Source organism: Diadema antillarum, unplaced genomic scaffold, assembly GCF_040938485.1.
Source record: "Diadema antillarum isolate AM-2024a unplaced genomic scaffold, OU_Dant_1.0 scf00000042, whole genome shotgun sequence".
Taxonomy (NCBI): Eukaryota; Metazoa; Echinodermata; class Echinoidea; order Diadematoida; family Diadematidae; genus Diadema; species Diadema antillarum.
Genome location: NW_027270931.1, coordinates 1516477 through 1538694, shown reverse-complemented (window position 1 = coordinate 1538694; position 22218 = coordinate 1516477). Strand labels below are relative to the sequence as shown.

The window sequence follows — 22218 nt, the reverse complement described above, 5'->3', positions numbered from 1 at the left end:
GTATTTGCTTATTTGAAGTATTGACAAATATAAAGTTTGACCTTTGAAAGCGTACAGAATTAATTTTGAGTGAACGTTTTTCATCTTGCAGATTGTTCATTTGCTAAGAAAAGCATAGACTAGTATTTCCTTATTTGAAGTATTGACAAATATAAAGTTTGACCTTTGAAAGCGTACAGAATTAATTTTCAGTGAACGTTTTTAATCTTGCAGATTGTTCATTTGCAAAGTTAACATCTAAAGCATGATTTCATGACTTCAACCCAGAAGACATTTAACTTTGTGTATTTGCGTTATGTGTCATAAACATACATAGACTTCAACCTTCAGATAACATCTCTCATTCGTAACGCACACTTGAAAAAGAGATTAAACTAACTTTCCTGACGCTAAAATCTCATTACGCCGAAAATATTACAGGCAGAGACAACAGTGGAAGCACACTCACGATTGCACATCACGCCGTTGGATTCCCGACTACTGACCACAGGTGAGAATACATTAGTCTTGCTTTTTTTTTCTCGTGGTGTGCATTCATTGTTTTATGAAATTCTCATTATCAGCCAGTGTACGTGTAAAAAAATCAAAATCAGGAGACACAGAAGTGACAAACATTGAATCGCTTGCCTTCTACCTGCCGGGATTGATTGGACAATACAGTGTAATTAGAAATTAATATTGACTAGAAATCAACATTCCCACTGAATCCAATCAGATGTTGTCAGAGGGAGAAGTGATTTTTGAGTAAACTTAAACCGTGAGCAGGGCCGGCTTATATAATATCTTTTCTTAATGTGTGAGTGTGTGTCCGGGGGGGGGGGGGGGGAGTTGGTGGGGCTGCTTGTGGGGATTCAAGGATCAATCATGGTTCATGTTCCCCAATCAAGCCTGCTTCGACGGGTCCTAATCTCAAGTCCAAGCCCTCGGAAAGTCATGGGTATAGTGTTGTTTATATTTTACGGCTTTTCCGATTAGGGTTTTTATTTTGGTTAATCTTATTGAAGGGCCAAGAGTGTATGGCTGCTGCCCCGATTCCGCAGTCCCCTATCATGATCAGGACTTATTGGAAGTAGAACTGTTAAAAAAAAATGAAGGTGAGGAGAATTTAGAAAAAAAGACAACGGAAATGAAAAAAAAAAGATGGAAGACAAAACTCACCCGTTAGCAATGACAAATTCACCCGTTAGCAATGACAAATTGAGATTAGTTCATTCATTCGTTTATTTCATTTCCACACGGGCACTTGCTTCACCCGAAGGCTGTTCTTCGACAAGTCCGTGCATCTTTCCGAGTCCCACTAAGCAATGTTGTGTGTAATCATACCGTCCCCTCAAAAGTAAGAGGCAAAACACTCTGTCCCTCGGATACGACATGAAATGGAGGTCCCGTTTATGAGAGAGTCACAACTCATGCATGCAAAAGATCCCGCTTCATTATTTTATTCATCACAAAGAGCAGGGTGTTTAACCCGTTGTAGTGGTCCCGCCTTACATTCAACTGCACCCCATGGAAGACCAGCTGTTGCAGCTGAATACGGGCTATCCAGCCATCTTCTCAGATGAAATGAAACCATACCACCCTAAAAGAAAACAGTTACATCGACTTCTCAACTTCAAATAAAACAAGTTCCTAATAACAGCTAGCTATGGAGTTAAATTTGTTCTCATTTATTCTGTTTCATAAAAAAGAACAGGCTAACTGTGACTTCATACGGCATGGCTCCTCAAGTAATACTGGTGACTGGATGTTCGTCGGGTATCGGGCTCTCTACGGCTCAACGTCTCGCACAAGACCCCGATCAACGCTACCTTGTCATTGCTACCGTCATTGCCATAGCAGAAAAGACAGAGTTAGTTGCCGCCGTTGGGGACGCTATTGATAAGACGATCTTCATCAAGGAGATGGACATCACCAAGGATGAAGACATCACACGAGTAGTTGACGACGTCATGAAAACACATGGAGGCATCGATATTCTCAGTAAGTACTTTCTGGGCTCACCAGTTTCTGTCACAACATGATCAGATTACTCTCGAAACGGTCAACTTAGGTCTGTAGTTTACAGCTTAAATATCTAGAATTTGTCGCCAGAGAAAGAAAACAATAACAAAGTTATACCTTCATCACTGCTTCGCCATTGCATTACTGGTTTCACTAATAAAATACAGACAAGATTATATCACCATATTCTACAATATTCAAAGTCTTCGATTTTCTATTTCCTCTTCAAAGCCCTCGGATTTTGACGATGTTGTTTATTATTCAGATCGGTACTATCCGAATGATAATAATGATAACAATACATTGCATATAATACGCTTAATGCAATGTTTCTAAAAGCGCAAACGCTGTCCAACGTTTGTTTCTAAACATGCCAAACATTTCTATCCGTCTGCAGGTTTATTTGCAACGTCAAAACCTTGTTGATCAAAAAGTCAATCTGCTACATCATATTTATTCTGTTTTGTCAATATTTTTCTTTGTTTGCTTTCGGAAATAATTTAAAGTAGGCAATGGGGAAATAAAATCAACTCGAAATATATAATTGACATTATTTGAAGTGCTACCGCAAAAAAAATTGGCCAGTTTCAGGTGTAAAGTACAGATTCAGAAGTTCTTGATGTGATGAGCTGTACTCATACACGTTGTTTGGAATGTTCACAACTAGTCATTTCCTCATTCTTAAGTCAACGTAGCGGGCGTTGCTGGCATAGGGCTCCCAGAACGTGCGTCTCGTGCCAGGATCGACAGGATCTTCAACGTGAACGCTATCGGTACGATCCGACTCACCCTGGCCGTTCTTCCTCACATGAAGCAGAAAAAGGCGGGAAAAATCATCAGTGTCTCGAGTTTGGCGGGAAAGCAAGGTGCGGAAATACAGTTTCCTGCATGAATTATTGTCAAAGTTCTTCATTCAAAACATGCCGTCTCTTGGCAAATTTATGAACATATAATTGTATTATTCAAACGTTTTCAATTTTTCCCAGCAATTATACGAAAAAGAACATTGGGTAATTACGATTATGCGTCACGATGTGATTCCAACTGATAAATGATCCGTGTTGTCGCGTTTATAGCAGCTTTTCAAACCTACTTCTGGAAGCTATATATATATATATATATATATATATATATATATATATATATATATATATATATATATATATTATACAATTGAACATATATATATACAGTAAACCTCGGATAAGTCGACGTCGAGTGAGTCGAAAATCACTTAACTCGAAGCAAAATAATAAGTCCCGATTTTTCCCTATGTATTTTCTCTAAGAAATATTTGGATAAGCCGAAGTACGAGAGTCGAATTTCGGCTGTGTCGAAGTAAAACAGTCAGTCCCTTTTGTACAAAATACACGTAGTTTACATCACTTGAGCCGAAGAAGATTTGTCTGGCATTCTCATTACATTTAGAGGAGAACAAAAAAAATCGGCATGTCGCAGAACCCCGTCCCTGGCCTGCTGCAGGTAAGCATGCACACTCACCGTACCGCTCTGCACGCATGTCGAATACATACACATGTATACATGTATACACACAGCACATCGATCGATCCATATACAATGTACTTTATCCATACACACAGCACATCCATACTTTATCCATGTCAGGCCAGAACTCCTTGGTCAACCAATCGCTGCTTTGATATTTTAGTGACAGGCCAAGTGGGCGGAGCTTTGTTTGTGCGTGCACGGCTGGCTGTATAGTTTTGTTCAATGGAGGTAGGGATGGGCTTGGGAGAGTGTTTGTCTCAGGGTAGGTTGACAGAGATGGCTACCTATGTTGCACCATAGACATAGCACATGCACATTGCCACATTAGCGCAGACATTCACAGAACTACGTTTAACTACTAGTATTGATACAAATTCCGTGTTCAATTTAGAACAAAATAAGAACATTATCTTCAAGAACAGACAAATTTGAATGCAAACACACACAAGCACGCGCACACACACACACACATGCATGCAAATGTACTATAATACATGTACATAACTGTGAGTCGAAAAAAAGATCGACTCTCGCGAGAGTCGAATTTCACTTAAGTCGACGCATTTTTGTCAGTCCCGAGAGCTTCGACTCATGCGAGGTTTACTGTATATATATATTGTAGCGCCCCACGTCTGATTTCAGGCCTGCTAGTATTCAGATACTCCTTACCTTTAAATGCAGCAAGTGTTATTTGTACAGGATGAATACTGATGTAAGCTATGCATGATCACTTACCGTTGACTGTAGATGCATCTATAGGTATTCCCTTAGTGCAGTCGGTGCAGTCGACGTGATGTAGACCTATAGCTAGTCTTTCTGGCCATCCTTTACAAATCAATTGTTATATATATCTGTAATTTAACCGAATGAGGAGCATCCCTATATAAATTCTTGTAGTTAGATAGCTGGATTTAGGATGAATTGACGGCCCCATGTTGATATGACAAGCGTTAGACGGCAAATGAATACTGTACAGTACTTGAGCACTACGCGCAGCGCGTATTGTTCATTCATGATCGTTTCCGGAATGAAACTCATTTACATACGAGCTGCATTTGGATCCGTCAAACTTACTCTTAAATGTCTAAAATTGTTATCATAATGAAATAGTAGAATTTGAAGAGAGGCAAATGATATCAGTCAACGGCATTTTGTTACGACTACGGAGATATATGAATGTTTTCATATGTTAGTGTGTAGTAACTTCGAAATATGAGATTTTAATGTCATAAGTGTTTGGTTGTGCCGGGATTCGTGTCCGCGGAGAATGTGCACTGAGGTGAATTGGAATACGTTGTGTTTCTCGGATATTTTCACCTTTTCGGCTTATTATTGATTGCGCGGACAATAAGAAAAAGGATAATCTACATGATATTAATAAAAATTGTATTTTCTTTCCAATGATGTATATCATACATCAGGTCTAAAGTTGTATTTTAAGATAAAGGCAATATTACGTTATTAAAATAGTACGGAATTGGCACGGATCGCCATTTTCGGGCAAGTGCACGCATTCTACGCGGATCGCGATCCGCGTAGTAGGGTGTTTCCTACTACGTCCGCAATAAGCGTATATAAAGGGCAAATTTTAGTGTGAAAATCAGAAGGGGATGGGGTTACCGCCGTGAGCGGTCAAGGTGTAAACAACCCAATAAGCGGTCTGCCGACTGACATAGTCCAATGTAAGGAACAAAGTTAACCGCTGAGAGCGGTCTTTTATAATTATAGTTCAAAGAATAGTTAGCCCCCATAATAACTTAAGATATAGAAAGACAGGATCTTATAGTATGATGAGTATTCCATAGAGGTAGTTTGATTCTGTATATGATGTAACAGTGGCGATAAATTGGTTTGTAAAGATGAGTTAATGAATTGATGTTTAGTGTTATTTCACTTTGAATTCAAAGACAAATCTCTTCTGACTTTTTATTAGTGTGATTAAGTTACAAACATTCTGGTATACAACCTCTGAAACATCTTACGCATTCAGATTTCCCTTTACTTCAAGATCATATATTTTGATCGAAACGAACTTATTCATTTGGTGGATAGTGCCCCCTGTTATCTTACGAGAATTAGCTTCAAAGATTAGTTAAAGTCTTTCCGCTCGGGACTTAACAATCTTACACGATGAATCCTGACAAACGACAACACAAGACAGAACACGATACAACACTGGCCAAAGATGGTGTAGGCTACACTCTCGAACCCCCAATAATGATGAGCGAGGAGAACAACGGCTTGGACGACGAAGTAGAAGCGGGGGGCCGCCACAATATATATATATATATATACAATTGTACATAATGATTACCTGAACTGAAGCACAATACAACCAAATCACCCTTATAAGCCACCTATAGTTTCATCCTATTGCATCACATTTCAGTGCCTCATTGAAGTGAATATATAAATATATAATCATATGCATATTATTTGAATAAATATAATTATATAAATATATATCATAAAGATATGTTACTATACATATACATTGTGCTAATATTATATATACGGAATGTGTACTCATGTGTTCAGTTTACATCGAATTACAGGTTTCCCATACGCCGAGTTCTACACCGCCTCTAAGTTTGCCTTGGAAGGGTTCTTTGAGTCGCTGCTCTGCACTGTCAGGTCATTCAACATCAGGTATGTATTTAGTGTAGTGTAAATTTGTCATTAAAAAAAGAAATTAAACTCTAGGAAATGGGAATCTACCCTATTATGTGAATTTAATGAATGAAGAAATATCAAAATATACATATGCATTTATTTCCTGTTGTATTTTTAAAGATTTATTTAAATCCATGTGCTGTAATCAAGAAGATTACTGCAATTCGTGATGTCTCAGCAGGGAAACGATGTAAAGGAAATACAGAGAGAATTCGGATGTATCAAAAGTCTGTTTTTTATGAAAAGGACTAATTCCTTCCACCATTTACTGGCATAAAAGAATGTGATTATACCCCCTACCTTCTGAAAGATGCAAAGTGCTCTTTCATTACGTGAAAAAACAAAAAAAAAAAACAAATGAAGATGTATTGCATTCCGAATTGTTGTAAATCTTCTTATCAAACGATCCAAGACGACACATGAATTAATAAAAAATGTAAGAATTTATAACTATCAACCCTAATTAGGCCGGGCTATTTAACCCATCCCATATTGAATTCTGAAATCCCCATACACTTAATACACAGGCCACCAGGTTCCCGTATGGAACGGGTTAAGTAGAGAGCGGGGGGGGGGGGGGGGGGGGGGGCTCCCAGGCCCCCCCCCCTCCAGATCTCGGCCGTCGACCGCGCGATCGCGACGAAAATTGGCACACACATTGCCTATGACCTAATCTAAAGTACCAGGAAGTTAATTCTTCAAAAAAAAAAATGACATTTATGCTAAATTATGCTAATTTATGCATGATGATGCATGCAATCAAGCAATTTGGTATAAATCACTAAATTAAGCTCAAAACAGGCCCTTTTTTTAAATATTCTTTTTAGTGTCCTTAGCAAATGTAAGAGAAAAGAATTTCTGAAGTATTTTATTGTTTTTTGAATTTCATATGTATTTCTTTGTTTTTTTATCGACTTCATGTTTTTATTGTTTTTTCGATGAAATTTGTCCGCGACATTGTTCCAAACAAGAAAATATGTTTTTAATTGATTTTTGTCAATAAAACCCCCAAAATAATCATGCTTTTATGAAATTTGCTTGTAAGCACAGTTTGCATTGAAAGTGTACACGAATTCACGTTTTTTGAGCAATTTTTGGTTTGACATGCACGTACATATTTATGTGCAACTTCGGAACCGCGCGCCTGGGCATCGCAAATTTGGTGTCAAAAAATGCGGGAGACTCGAAAGAAACAAGTCATGACACGTTGTGGCAATAGCTTTTCGCGTTAGCGATACATCGCGCGGAAACGCGGAAACCGATTATCCGAGTTTCCTCAAATTCACTATCCGTGTTACTAATATTGCTGTATTGAATAAATGCACAAGTTGATTATGTTTATTTCAATTTTAAGAGGAGAGAATTCATTAGCTCACCTGAGCCAAATGCTCAGCTGACCTATTCCGATTAAACCGTCCGTAATTTTCTTTGTTACGTTATCAACTCCTCGAAAACGCAAGGTCAAGTTTACATTAAAGCCCCCAAATCAAGGAATCTTTAAAAGTCTTCTTTTCTAAAGAACCAACAGGGATAGAGATAATTTAGAACTGTCAGTATAAGCACATTTGGCGACTGTACTTACAAATTTGTTCATGGTGGATCCGGGCGTGCCCCCTTGGCACAAGGATCGGTTGGCGGCCCACTCCTCTTCTCACTCTATCTTCAGCCCATTAGATCATTCGGAAGCACAATGTTCATTATCACTGCTATGCTGATGACATTCAATTACTTGTTTCCTTCCCGCCATCTGAAACTGTAGCAGCAACAGTGTTAAAACAACTTGAAATCTGTGTTGATGAAATCAAAGGTTGGATGAGCAAAAATCAACTGAAGTTGAACGACAATAAAACAGAGTTATTGGTACTTGGGTCAAGACACATGCTGACAAAGGCTAACATGAAGAAGTGTCAATTGAGAATTGGTAACAGTGTTATTAACTCTTCTGAAAAGGCACGCAATCTTGGTGTTGTTTTTGATAGTACCATGTCCTTCAAATATCATGTCGCGCATATATCACAATCTGTAAGATTCCAGTTGCGTAATTTTGGTTTTATTCGGAAATATCTCACTAAAACAGCAGCGGAACAGCTCGTACATGCTCTTATTTCCTCTCGTATAGATTATTGTAACTCTTTGTTTTTCGGCATGTCACAACAACAAATCAACGCTCTACAACGTCTTCAAAACTCTGCCGCAAGATTACTGACCTATAGTAGGAAAACTGCTCACATTACGCCAGTGTTACGTTCTCTCCATTGGCTTCCTGTTGAAAAGCGAATTATTTTCAAAATTGCTCTTCTTGTGTATCATGTGGTTCACTCAACTGCACCCGAGTATCTCCAGAATTCTTTATATCGTTATAACCCTCCTCGCAGACTTCGATCATCTACTTCAATTCAATTCAATTCAATTCAATTGAATAATGGTTTTATTTCGATCGCATTGCAGTCAGAGACTGAATTGCACGATGTTACAAAAGTATAACACATACACGATATAGATAAAATAATGATAAAATTACAAAGAGCATTTCCATTATGAATACATCATATTATATTCAGTCGGATATGGAATCCAGAGGAAGTGAGGAAGGGAAGAAAGACAGACAGACTGACAGGGATTATGGAGGCAGAAATGAGGGTGGGAGAAAAAGAGAAAGCGGGAGTCCGCGTAAGAAAAAAAAACCATAAACATCATCAGTTAAGATACATTTATAAGTTCAATCATTATTTTGTAAGCAACTGTTCATTACTTCAAAATGCTGGAGCATTAAAAAATAAATTAACAATTCCATAAAATGAATCATATCATAATAAAGATATAAACAGTCCGCGGAAGAAAAAATGGAATTGATGAAATTATCAAATGTACAAAGACTAGAACAATTAACAGAATTACAAATATACATATTTTCATAAAATAAATCAAATTCCTCTATAAAATTTACACTCTTTAATATCAAATAAAATATTTCGCATTATCTCGAAATCATCGTAAAAAAACAAAACAAAACAAAACAAAACACACACACACATTGGAACCCATAAGCCCAATCGAAACAGTAACCGTACCATCCTCTTGGAAACAAAAGATAGTAATTGTATTCAGAAAGAAGAGAGAGAGAGAGAGAGAGAGAGAACGTGCAAAAGAACGGAGGGCTAACTATGCAGGGGAGAAAGAAGGTGAGAAGAAGAGGAGTGTTACATAGTCTAGTGAAGAGTAAGAGGAATCAATGTAACCAAAAACTATAGCGGATGCGAGGGAAGATATGAGAGACTTAAAAAAAAAAATTACCCCGAAAACAGAAACATAGCAGTTTGCCTTGTAAACATTCACATAATACTAACATGAGTTTCAAACATCGGTATTGACATAGGGGAAAAACAACCACAACAACAACGGACCGTGCATATCTGGAATTTTAAAAAAATACCACGTATACACACATGCATTACATATTTAAACGGACGTATTGCTCAAAAGACATTGATAAACGTCAAATGAGAGCAAATTGCAAAAGTGTTGGAGGTTAAGTACAATGTACAATAAGTACATACAAGTATTTGTCACAAAAGAAAAGAAGGAGAGAGAGAGAGAGGGAGAGAGAGAGAGAGAGAGAGAGAGTGAAGAAAAAGAAATAACAGCTTGATCATAGACGATTCCATGTTGGAAGCGTACGTAAATACAATGCAATAGAGCACAATACAATACAATGCAAAGCTTAGAAAATGAATATTGCACATTTTGCATCCAGAAAGAAAGAAAGAAAAAAAATACATAAAGAGAGTGTGACCAAATAACCATTGGGATTGATATGCTAAAGCTTAACTGTGAATTGTATAACCGGATCATGTAGGCAGGAAGGGAGGAGAAGGAGAGGGGAGAGAAGAGAAGAGAAGAGAAAGAAACAAACAAGACGGCCACTTGGCACACACACAAAGAAGCGAATTGTTGAAATCCATACTAAACACTAAACAAAAAGTAAGTTCCCCCTAAAACAAACATCAATATTTTATGAATCAGGAACCTTTGAGGAAATCTGAATACAGGATCATGTAGCTGTAGTTCTCGGCTACCTTTCATGTGAAATTCAGTGGATATCACTTGGTCACGCTTGAGTGAGCATGACTTAAAGTCAAAATGGTCACTTTTTGAAGTTCACAAGGCCAATTTTGCAACTTTGATTTGGTGATATCGGAACAAATTTCAATTTTCCAGGATAAAAAGGCATGCAGCGTATAATATGTGCTTCTTATCGTACCATGTGACTTGTGCAGAAAATTTCACGGTTGAGTGAACACGGGGTGAAAATTACCAAAATGGCCGATTTGACATGTTTCTCGTGGTAATTTCTATCAATTGAGATTGAATTTGGGTGTTGAACAGTTTTAACACACAATTCACGTAATTTCATGGTTGAATGAGCACGTTAAAAAAAAAGAAAAATAACAATTTAAATTGTGCAGTCAGAATTGCGATAATTTTGCACACTGAAATCAACTGTATGATGCTTTTTTATATTGTGCTAATACCCAAACGTATATCAGTGACCACCTGACATTTCAGTCACGCTTCAATAAGCACGTGAGGGTGGAAACCCTTTTTTTAAACCTACATTATGATAAATTGGCAGTTTGGCCATAATCCAAATGGTAAGTTCATGTGAAGAGGAGTAATTTATGCTTTTGAAAGCTAACAATGGCTTTTCCATGCAATGTGGTTTATTTTACGGTTGAATGACCACATTATGAAACAATGATTTATCTTATTAAAATCATCCAGCAGGTGTTGCATTGATCTTCTGCACTTAAAATCAACTGAAAAACATTTCATTATTGCGTTTAGGACCGATATAAATGTCTCAGTGATCCTTGGCATTCCTTCAAAATTTTACGCGTCAAAGGGTACATGGTGCCGGAAACCCTCCTTATAATCCATGGCTACCTTTCATTAGATATTGAAGTATTCGTGGGGAAATTGGTCTGCCTTTAGTTTGATGAAATCCCCTTGTTGGAGCAGAGATGAGAAATTATGCAAATTAAATCTTCGGGCCTTTGTTCTCGCTACTGAATACTAATTTTGGCATTAAGTTCTTGATCTTTGTAACGTCATGAAGTCATGCATTAACTCAAAGGGAAATAAATGCAATTAATCATTGACATGGTACCAAATTTCACTTTTGTTCAACATCAATATCCTCCCGTGCTGCACATATGCATGGAGAGTCTGGAGACAGATATTGATTGTGGTGAGATACATGTAGTGGCCTTTGTTGTTCATGTGGTGTTGATGATTGTGATGGTGATGATAGTTGCTTAAAATGTTGGTTGACTATTATGCGATCGTTATGGCAATATAACACAGATTGGTGAGCATCTGCACTAACTTTTTAGGCTCTATCCACTAACACCGCTGAACACGTCTTCAAAACCAACCAAATCTAAATCTGATGGCCGGATTTTCAGCCACGATAATGGTTTTGACCTGCACACTTTGCTCATCTTATGTGCTCACTGAAGCATGTCACAATGTCATTTTTTATCGAAATGTTATCTTTTTCACTGAAATCAGAGTAATTTCCCAACCTTTCAACTAAAACATAAGAAACAATGAATATTTTTCATAATATAGGGTAAAAAAGGGTTTTCCAGCCCCACAGGCTCATTGAAGCGTGACTAAAATGTCAGGTGATCACTGTATGCACAGTGGTATTAAACACAATATAAAAAGCATTAAAACAAATGATTTCAGTGTGCAAAATTATCGCAATTCTTACTGCACAATTTAAATTGTTATTTTTCTTTGTGTTTAATGTGCTCATTCAACCGTGAAATCACGTGAATTGTGTGTAAAAACTGTTCAACACACGAATTCAATCTCAATTGATAGAAATTACCACGAGAAACATGTCGAATCGGCCATTTTGGTAATTTTCACCCGTGTTCACTCAACCGTGAAATTTTGTGCACAAGTCACATGGTACGATAAGAAGCACATAAATTATACGTTGCTTGCCTTTTTATCCTGGAAAATTGAAATTTGTTCCAATATCACCAAATCAAAGTTGCAAAATTGGGCTTGTGAACTTCAAAAAGTGACCATTTTGACTTTATGTCATGCTCACACAAGCGTGACCAAGTGCAGATGAATTTCAACTGAAAGGTAGCCGAGAAATACAGCTACATGATCCTGCATTCAGATTTCCTCAGAGGTTCCCGATTCATAAATTACAGAGGTTTCTTTTAGGGGGAACTTACTTTTTGTTTAGTGTTTATATTAAAGATATATATATATATTGTACATCTGCTTTTTAGAATAGATAAACATAAGCAAGGTCGTAGTATTAAGACCAAACAATGAATATAATGGAGCTTTACTGAGAGTTGTATAGCCGAACCAGGTATGGAATAGGACTTTGCTTCATTCTATTGGTTTTGCATCGTATCTCTTGAAAACTACGAGTGTGTCGTAACTGACGTTCAGTTTGACGAGTTGGTGGGATAAGGTCAATTCTACTGCCAGTTACGACACGGATTTCACGGTACCATGCGGTTGGATTTTCTCGTTTTAAGCGCTGTATTCGAGAAGAGTAGTATTCTTTCTTTGCTTTCCTGATTTCATCTTTGACACGGTTTCGGAGACATTTCCATTCAGTAGACCGCTTGTTATGGAACGCCACCTGACGACGTTTAATAAGTAACTTAATTTCGGCGGACATCCAGGGCTTGTCACGAGAGTGCAATTTTGCATGGCGTTTCGGGAAGTGTAGATCTATAGCGTCGCGAAGAGTCTGGTAGAACGATTCGCACTGGGCGTTGACGCTGTTGGCCGTTGTAACTTCTGACCAATCATGAGAGCTTATCCACCTGCCGAACGAGCGTTTGGCGCTGTCGGGCATAGGGCGGTTCACGCGAAGACAGGATATGTTGCTTGTCTTTTGCCATGGGGAGTGAGGTTGCCAAAGTATTGTCGCGTGGTCAGATGTTCCAATCGGAGACAAGATTTGAACATTGCAACATCACATTACTTCCTTTTCATTTCAGATACCTAAGGTTAAGCATTCATGGGGAACTCGTTCTTTCTCCCACATTGGACCAAAAGTTTGGAAAGATATCCCTGTCACTGTTCGCCAGTCATCCTCTGTGGAATCATTTAAATCATCCCTAAAAACATATCTGTTTAATATGTTGTAGGAAACAAAAAAAAAAAAGTGAAGATGTCACATAATTCATTTTTTCCTTCTTCTTCTTCTTCTTCTTCTTTCTTTCTTTCTTTCTTTCTTCTTTCTTCGCCTAACCTTAAGACTAAAAGCGCCATGAGCATCTTTTGATGGACTGTTGCGCTATAAAAGTATACATTATTGTTAAAACTGGGTCCAATTTTCCACATATTCATCATTTTCTTAAAAAGGCATGGACAATTTTTCACCAGATTTGCAGCTAGCTTCCCAATGGTAATAGGATTTCGGTGGTAATAAGTTTCAGGTTTGTTATAGATCCAGGACTTTTTTTTTTGGGGGGGGGGGGGGGCAAGGGGAGGGGAAATGTGGGGGATGATTTTCAAATGTTCTTCTTCTTTTTGAAAACGCATCCCCCAAACCCGGCAAGTATCCAAGTATTATCGCTATAGGTGAAAGAATGATAATATAGGCAATTGTACAAATGGGCACCATTTGGGGACTATATAGGGGTCATGGGGGACGGGGTTACAAAGTACCCAAGGGCTCCGACAATCAGAACCTGTAAAGAACAACAACAACAGAACTTAATTCATAATCAAAAATGCTCTAAGTGAATATTAACTGTATCTGTCAGTATACATGTACTTTCTTCTTTGGCAGACCCAGGATAAGTCCTACACGTGTCCGAAGTGCAGTGGGGTCTGGGCCTAATTGCGGACTATTTTTCACATTTCAATCTTTAACAAAAAATGCATGGCATGATTTTCAACAAACTTAGCCGGTATTATTGAGTGATAGAGTATTTATAGCAAAGATGTAAGATTGATTCAAATGTTCTGGTAGATTTATAATTCATTAAGAAATCAAAACCTCTAACGTGTCTTCATATCAGCATTCTTATGTCATTATGTGTATATGCAATACATTGTCCGTATTATGTTATGAAGACACGACATTGTACTTACCTATAGGAGATTTTATTATAAAGCAATACATCAACCTACTGTTTCTAGAGTGAGGTGTCACGAAAAGCCATACACTGTTTCTCTATATTATTCAGAAAATACTTCCAGATATTTTTAGGTAATCATAAGTGATCATATACTGAACGATCCTGACTGACTGATATGATTTGGTGAATCATCATGAAAACAGACTGTTACCAGATGTCCATCTTACAACAAGTCTCTCGTGTAGACCCTCGGACTCCTTTAAGTAGAAGCAAACGTCTTGTTTGTTTGTTTGTGTGTGTGTGTGTGTGTGTGTGTGTTGTGTGTGCTGTCATTTGGATTGTGGCAGTGTGTTTAGTTTCAAAACTTTCACCTTACATAGGATATGCATGATCGAACCAACTCAGGTGAAGACAGGACTGCTACAGTGGGCTCTGTCTGAAACCGACGGCCTGAGCAAAGACGATACCGTTCATGAAATCGATCGACGTCAGATGAGATGCTTTTGCGACCATATGGCTGCGTTCCCCTCCATGTCGGTGGACGACGTGGTCGACGTCTTGATGACGAAATGCGTCGAGGTCGACGACCCGGTTTTCAGACACCTGGTCGTCTCCACTGAGGACAAGGAGGCACTGGGAGAAGCCGTTGCCGACCTGACGGGGGAGAAGTCGATCGCCTCACTGCGGAAGATGATTGGGGCTATGTAGACGTTGATATTATGCTCATGAGCTTTTATGTCATAGCACCTATATTGCTACAAGAAATATAGATATAAGATATTAATGAAATTATTTGTCCATGCGTTGTTATGATCGAGTGGCTTGTTCTAGCACCTATAGCAATTCTCTCATAATCACTCCAAAATCTTCGAGTGATCCCTGACGTCACTCCAAAATGAGTGAAAATGAGCATTTTCACACAAAATTCACTCCAATTTCACTTGAAATTCACTCTTTTTTGTATTCACTCTTTTTAGAGTGAAAATTTTCACTCGATTTTTTTTTAGAGAGTACTAAAAATAGTAGATTTATCATTTCATTAATCTTATCTAGAAAATGAAACATTAAAACCAACATTTTAAGTGTTAAATTTTATATTTTACAAATGGTAGGGGAAAGAACGGAGATGCGTGAAGTTAACAAGTATAAAAGTGTTGCTTTATTGAGATTCGTGCATTGCAATCTCGCTTCTTACAGTAAAAAAAAGCATGAACAACGTTTGAAGAAAATTTCATGTGTTTTTTTATAACAAAAAGCCTATCATAGCCATGCTTTTGTTTGTCAAACAGATGTTAACGTTTTTTTTTTAACGTTGCAAATAAAAAAAAAAGTGGTTGGACGCATTCCAGAAGCACATTGATGTGAAAAATTTGTGCGGTTTGATTTGGTTTTATTTCCCGTCATAAAAAGGCATGATAATGAAATAACTTTACAAATATACAGAGTTTACAGAAATGCAATGTTATACAAATATATACAAATAAAAAAAAATGATATCATTAAACAATAAGAGTATGAGTTTACAAACAGAGAACCTAAAAAATGATAACAAAGACAAAGTAATAGATGAGATAGAGGAAAACGGCTGGAAAACCCATATTCAGCGACACTGTTGTAGAGTCACTGGTCTTCTATGGGGATCAGAAGAAGAATAATAATAAGAAGAAAAAAAAACACGATATAAAAGAGGGGGAGGAAAGAGGGTTATATCGTCTTGTAATAACAGTAATGATATTCAATATTATCTTCTTATTCAAATTAAAGATCGATATACAAATCAAAATAATCATTGATTATACAAAGATCGTACATAAAAATATTTGAATTCATAAAAAAAAACCACCATTGAGTCTTATTCAGTCTAATTATTTAACAATAATCGATTAAATGTTACAATTTATTGTTGGGGCAGTTACGAATACAAATGGGAAGACTATCATACAACTTTATACCTCTATAAAAAAAATGCATTTACAACTATTAGTTCGAGGTTTTGGTAACTGAAGATTATTATATCGAAAATGATAGGGTTTATCAATATATGATATATTTTCTTGCAAATAACTGGGTGTCAAATTATTCAAAACTTTAAACATCATAATTTGAACGTGACGAATTTAACGAGATTTCAAAATTTTCCACTGTAATATTTCATGCATGGATGATACGGAAAAATGAGTTGACTGACGAGTAGATAGTTATCAAGCTGAATGTTGAGACATGACTAAGATGTGAACAGTTCTGGTGTTGTGATGTAATAAAGTGAAATGTTTTAATGGGATTTTGTCAATCTTTCTTCATTAGATTTTACATGACCTCGCTTTTGTTTCTCGTGAAAGTGAAAACAAGTGCAAAATCAGGTACGCCAATTCTAAAATCTAAGTCATACATCAATACCCATTTTCTTTCCTCCAAAGTCAAGTCCAAACACCTCCATTTCATAGTGGAGTAATCATATACCTAACTCCAAAGAGAGGTGGTTGGTCATCATCGTCATGCTCGACGATACTTTCACAACCAGTAACCTGACTACCTTAATTCCCTCCTGGATACAGCAATCAGCTCTGAAGAACTTTTTATTACAGGTAAGAAAGACATTTTCCTTCTCACTATTTTCTGGACAAATGTGAGGAATCTATTTATGTCAATAATATTATGTAAATGAATGATAGAGTGTCATTACTAGAATGCTTTTATTATTTAGATCTGGTTTTAAGTAGGAATGCCAGCCATACTGCAAGAAAATGAGTAAGAAAAGAAGTAGGAGATGTCAATTTATAACCATTGTACATTGTATATATTGTATACATTGTATATAGGAAAACATATCTACGAAGATGTGGAAATGATTAGGTTGCATCCATCCATATGTCTCTTTGTTTGAGGTCAAATGTTTACAGTTGAAACAGTTAATCTTCAGTGCAAGGTACAAACTGAGCTTAAAGGACAAGTTCACCTTCATAAACATAAGGATTGAGAGAATGCAGCAATATTAGTAGACCACATCATTGAAAGTTTGAGGAAAATCAGACAATCCGTTAAAAAGTTATGAATTTTCGAAGTTTTTGTGCAGTAACCGCTGGATGAGAAGACTACTGCAGTGTATGAATAACTTGGATGTCACATGCGTACAACAATATAAGGAAAATATAAAGAGAATTTCACAAAATTCCATCTTTTGAAAAAAGTACACATTCCCGTGACTCGTTACCGACAAATGTTATGGGTAATATCATTCCCCCTGCCTTCAGAAAGAGTCAAGTCAAGTGCTCTTTTATTATGCGAAAAAAGTGAAAATATGTTGAATTTTCTTTTACATTTTCTTTATACTGTTGTACGCATATGACTCACAAGCTGTAGTAGTCTCCTCATCCAGCGGTTCCAACACAAAAACTTTAAAAATTCATAACTTTTGCATCGATTGTCCACATTAAATCAATCATTGAATTCAGTTCTGCCTGTCGTTGTCGCTTGTCGTTCTTGATGTTCGATTGATACAGTAACAATACACAATATACAAGAAAATGTATATACGATGTGACGAAACGGAAGATCGCCCCGGCATTCAGTCGTTCTTAAAAGATACAACTGTTCTTCCCTAGGGTCCCACATTCACCATACAAATTGATATGCACAAACATGAAAGAATTACAATGAAAGCATTCACAAAAACGTTACATTTGCAATAACGAAAAAACACAAAGATAATGACCAAAAAATAATAAAACAGTTAATATGAATATTCAAATGAGCGAGCTGATGATGTCATCACCTCTCAATTTTCCATTGATCACATTCAAAAATGATGAAAATTATTATTCTCCTACGACAGTGTCAAACATTACTGCTTTTGCTGGTTGAATAACTTGAAAATAAAGGAGCATAAGTGCGTTTGATAATTAAAAAAAACAATGGAAAATTTTCAGCTATACATGAAAACTATTGCAAGTTGTGAGGGCATGACATCATCACTTCACGATTTGCATGTAATATTGACTGTTTTAGAACTGTTTCGGAAAAGAAAATTAGCAAAACTTTAGATTTTCATAAATTCCTTATCTTTCGTCCGATTTATGATCAAATTTTCATTGTTGCGCAGAGAAAATTTTTATCCTTCTTGACAGACCAATTCTAACCTGCAGTAGAATTACTCTTTAAAAGATTGCTTGATCACGGACAATGATGATAACCTTGCAACAATTACTCAGTAGGGGGCGGGGCCGCGCTTGGTCAAGGAGAACCGGAAGACGGTTGTGACCCTTTAATAGGTCAATAGCTCTTCCGTTTCTTAAAGTGCAATATTATATAGCGGCATAGAATGGACACACACACAAGGAAAATACGAACACACGAAAAGAGCGTTTACCTTGCCGGGTGTAAAATCTACATCTGTAAATTATGAAGGAAACTGACAAATAACGAGGAGCATATATGGGAAAACTGTTTTTCGATGCAATTTCCAGGGTAGTGATACACTTTAAACTGCAGGTATAGATAATGTTCAAAGGTTGTATGTACACAGTAATTCTGCTTTATATCAACGTCAATGCCTAATAACCTTAAGCAGAAGGATATACGCAAATACATTATCAAGAGGGACATTTACTGCAAACGCAGGGTGTAAAATTCATATCTGTATCTGTAAAATAAACTGTACAGGATATTAACAAACGACGAGAAGCATATATTTGTGGTACCTCTTAGACGCTCTTCAGTATCACAAAGTTAATTTTCAGGGTTGGATACACTTTAACTTACGCTATAGAAGAGAATGCTCAAAGGCAAGACTGATTTATGATGATTAGTGTTCGGTTATCATAAGGATCACGTATTATTTACACAATGATTCTGCTATCAACGGCAATCACGTGACAATGCTTGTGTATATAGTATCAACATAAAGCAGGCTATGATCCAGACGTGACATCATGTATGGAGGTGTATCCTATTACCGAACGATTTTTTTTTTAAATTTCTCCAGACGCGCAACATCATGCTTCAATTTAGCTAAAGATCTCCCAGCAGATAGTTAAAATTCTGATAAATTTAGCTGTAACAGTATTATTTGAAAACTATTATAAGCCACGCACTTAACAAAATCAGTATTTCAAATAACCCTTCCACACAACCTTCCACCACCCTTCGACGCAAATCGTATTGTATTTACCGAACATGCCCCCTCTGTATGGGAAATTTAGGCATTGCATTTAGGCATTGCATTTTCGGTCAATGTTATTAACGCAGAATAACAAACATCAACATTTCAGCGATTATTACTAAAATTTGTACTGTGTACTTAACGTTTTATGCTGCAGTTTAGCAATTTTCTGCACCGGCCTCCCTTGTGAGCAACAGCGCGTGCGTAGTGCAATGGATGCGCGCGTATACGAGTTGTTTAACGGGCTTCCATTGAAAATGTACGCGTTCGGTAATAGGATACTGTTCGGTAATAGGATACCTGCCTATAATAAAATAGCATACATACTTATGATACAGGCCGGCAGTGCATGACAAAAGTTATAGTGCACGCAAAATATAACGATTGCAAACGATAACCCACTATCGATTTGATATCGGTTTTTGCTCCCTCATTTTAATCATCGAGTACTTGAATCCCGCACCTTATCGACGCGATTGCGCCACAACCGCGATATGCTTTGCTCGATATTTTCGTTATTTTCAATTCTCGCTGGCTATGATGTTATGCCAGCAACTTATCTGTGTGGCCGGGGACTAGACTTTCAGCGGTAGATTCAAACATGGAAGCTGAAATGAACAGGTTCGCTACTTTTACAGAGACTGATCTATAAACAGTATCTTAGACAATGAGGACACAAAGGATGCCATCAAATACGCCCTACGAATTTTGGACTCCTACTGTTCTGAAAAAGGAATCAATCCGACGGATATTGAACAAGTCAACCCAAGATTTGTGCCGCTTTCTCCGTACATTCTACGCGGAAGTGCGCCGTGGAAATGGGTAGCGTGTGTACGGTATACGCTAAGCGCTCTTTGATCACGCTACGCTATGAACTTTTACTACGACATTTACAACACACTCTCGGAATCCACTTGTGCAGCAATGGTGACACGAGCCTTGTGTTTAAATCCAGTAGATCCCTAATACTACAAAACATCATCTAGTCCTGGTCCTGGACCCACAGTGCAGTAAGTAAACTTTAGGGCGTCTAACGTGTTACTGTTAGATCCATGGTAGACCTATTGTAGGGTCAAGTGTTAACTAACGTTAGCTCTGTCGCTCGTAAGGTGACGTAGGTCTAGTAGTATATCGTTAGGCCAAGTCCCCTAGACCTAATCTATCGTAGGGCCTAGAAATCGGTAGATATAACCACGTAGACCCTAGACTCTATAGTTGAATTTGGATCTTCAGGATTTTGTCTACACAGGTTCAAAGAAAGTGGTATTATTACTTGTCTAGACACGTGTAGAGTCTTAAATGATCTAACGTAGGCTTTCGTAGTTTTTAAATTCATCTTGCCTGGGTATGTATGCTATTTTATATAACACATAGTGCATGACATCTTATTGCACTATAACAAGTACCAAGCACCTCCAAATTCTGAATTTGCCCTCGGGCATGAACTTCGGGGCAAATTCAGAATTTGTCGGTGCTTATATTGTTATAGTGCATTCAGCCTCATGCACTATTATACAAATGATGCACAGGATAGAGTGTGTTAGTGTAGGCGTGGTGCACTCGAGGGTATTTACAATTGTGAAACATGCATGAGGCGAAGCCGAGTGCATGTTGCACTACATTGTAAATACCCGAGAGTGAGCTACGCCTCCACTAACGCCACGAAATAATCCTGTGCATCATTTGTTTTATAAAATGGGTCGAAAATTCGAAAACTAACATCATTTTTCAGCGTTTTTCACGTACCTTTGTGGGTCAAGACGTCCGAAGATGTTCGTCCCAAACATTTACGCACGTCGCACTCGCGGAAGTCCCGCACACAGTATAGGGCTCTAAGTAGGCCTATAATGGGGGGTTGGGTTTCCGGACACTTAAGTTCCCGCATGAAAACTTACTTATTTTACATAGAATATGCACCCTTTACCTTAAAGACTTGATAGAGACTCCTCATATATGCCTACTAGACAACATACTCTGAAAACGGCGTGAGAATTAACCTGCTAAATCGTTGGATTTGCTCTTCAAAGTGACTCCATGTACGCGTCCGGTCCCATAACGCTTGGTCTACTGTACTGTACAAAGTGTACGTATATAGTAGAGTATACGTACGTACGCCACACATGTTATGCACAAGGGAAGACAGGCCGGCCGGCCGGCAGCCCGAACTAGAAGTTGTTTACAGGATTGACAGCGCGTATGCATGCAATTCATCAAAGGAGCCGCCGCGCGCACAGACGATCGGCAATCTACCATAGGATTACAGGCAGTGCAATTGTACTGAAGTAAAGGAAGGAAGTGTGTCTCATTTCAGCGCTTCCTATTGGCTACATTCTTGAACCCATTTTATAAATATATAATAGTAAATAATTATGTAGGTAGAGTGAAATTTGCGTTGTGATTGGTTGGGTAGTATCACGTGATCGTGCAAAAATTTTGTTATAGTATCACGACCGTGCCACTATAACGCTTACAGTGCGTGCCTATACAAATGATGCACAGGATAGAGTGCGTTAGTGTAGTTCGCCTCGTGCATGTTTCACAATTGTAAATACCCTCGAGTGCACTACGCCTACACTAACGCCACGAAATAATCCTGTGCAGCATTTGTTTTATAAAATGGGTCGAAAATTCGAAAACTAACATCATTTTTCAGCGTTTTTCACGTACCTTTGTGGGTCAAGACGTCCGAAGATGTTCGTCCCAAACTTTTACGCACGTCGCACTCGCGGAAGTCCCGCACATACA

General features: G+C 37.7%; 1 protein-coding gene across 3 annotated transcripts; it reads left to right on the top strand.

Annotated features, from left to right (window-relative positions):
• Positions 1-391: 391 nt before the first annotated feature.
• Positions 392-15162, top strand: LOC139712964 (retinol dehydrogenase 8-like). Of its 3 annotated transcripts, none has more exons than XM_071624755.1 (5): positions 392-490; positions 1694-1980; positions 2688-2867; positions 6066-6159; positions 14696-15162. In XM_071624755.1, exons 2-5 carry the CDS (start codon positions 1716-1718, stop codon positions 15021-15023), a joined length of 867 nt encoding a protein of 288 aa, XP_071480856.1. In that variant the 5' UTR covers positions 392-490; positions 1694-1715; the 3' UTR covers positions 15024-15162. The 3 variants fall into 3 exon arrangements, with proteins under 3 accessions (XP_071480856.1, XP_071480862.1, XP_071480849.1); XM_071624761.1 differs by having other exon boundaries at positions 414-490; positions 1689-1980; XM_071624748.1 differs by lacking the exon at positions 392-490 and adding an exon at positions 1247-1336.
• The last annotated feature ends 7056 nt before the right edge of the window (positions 15163-22218 follow it).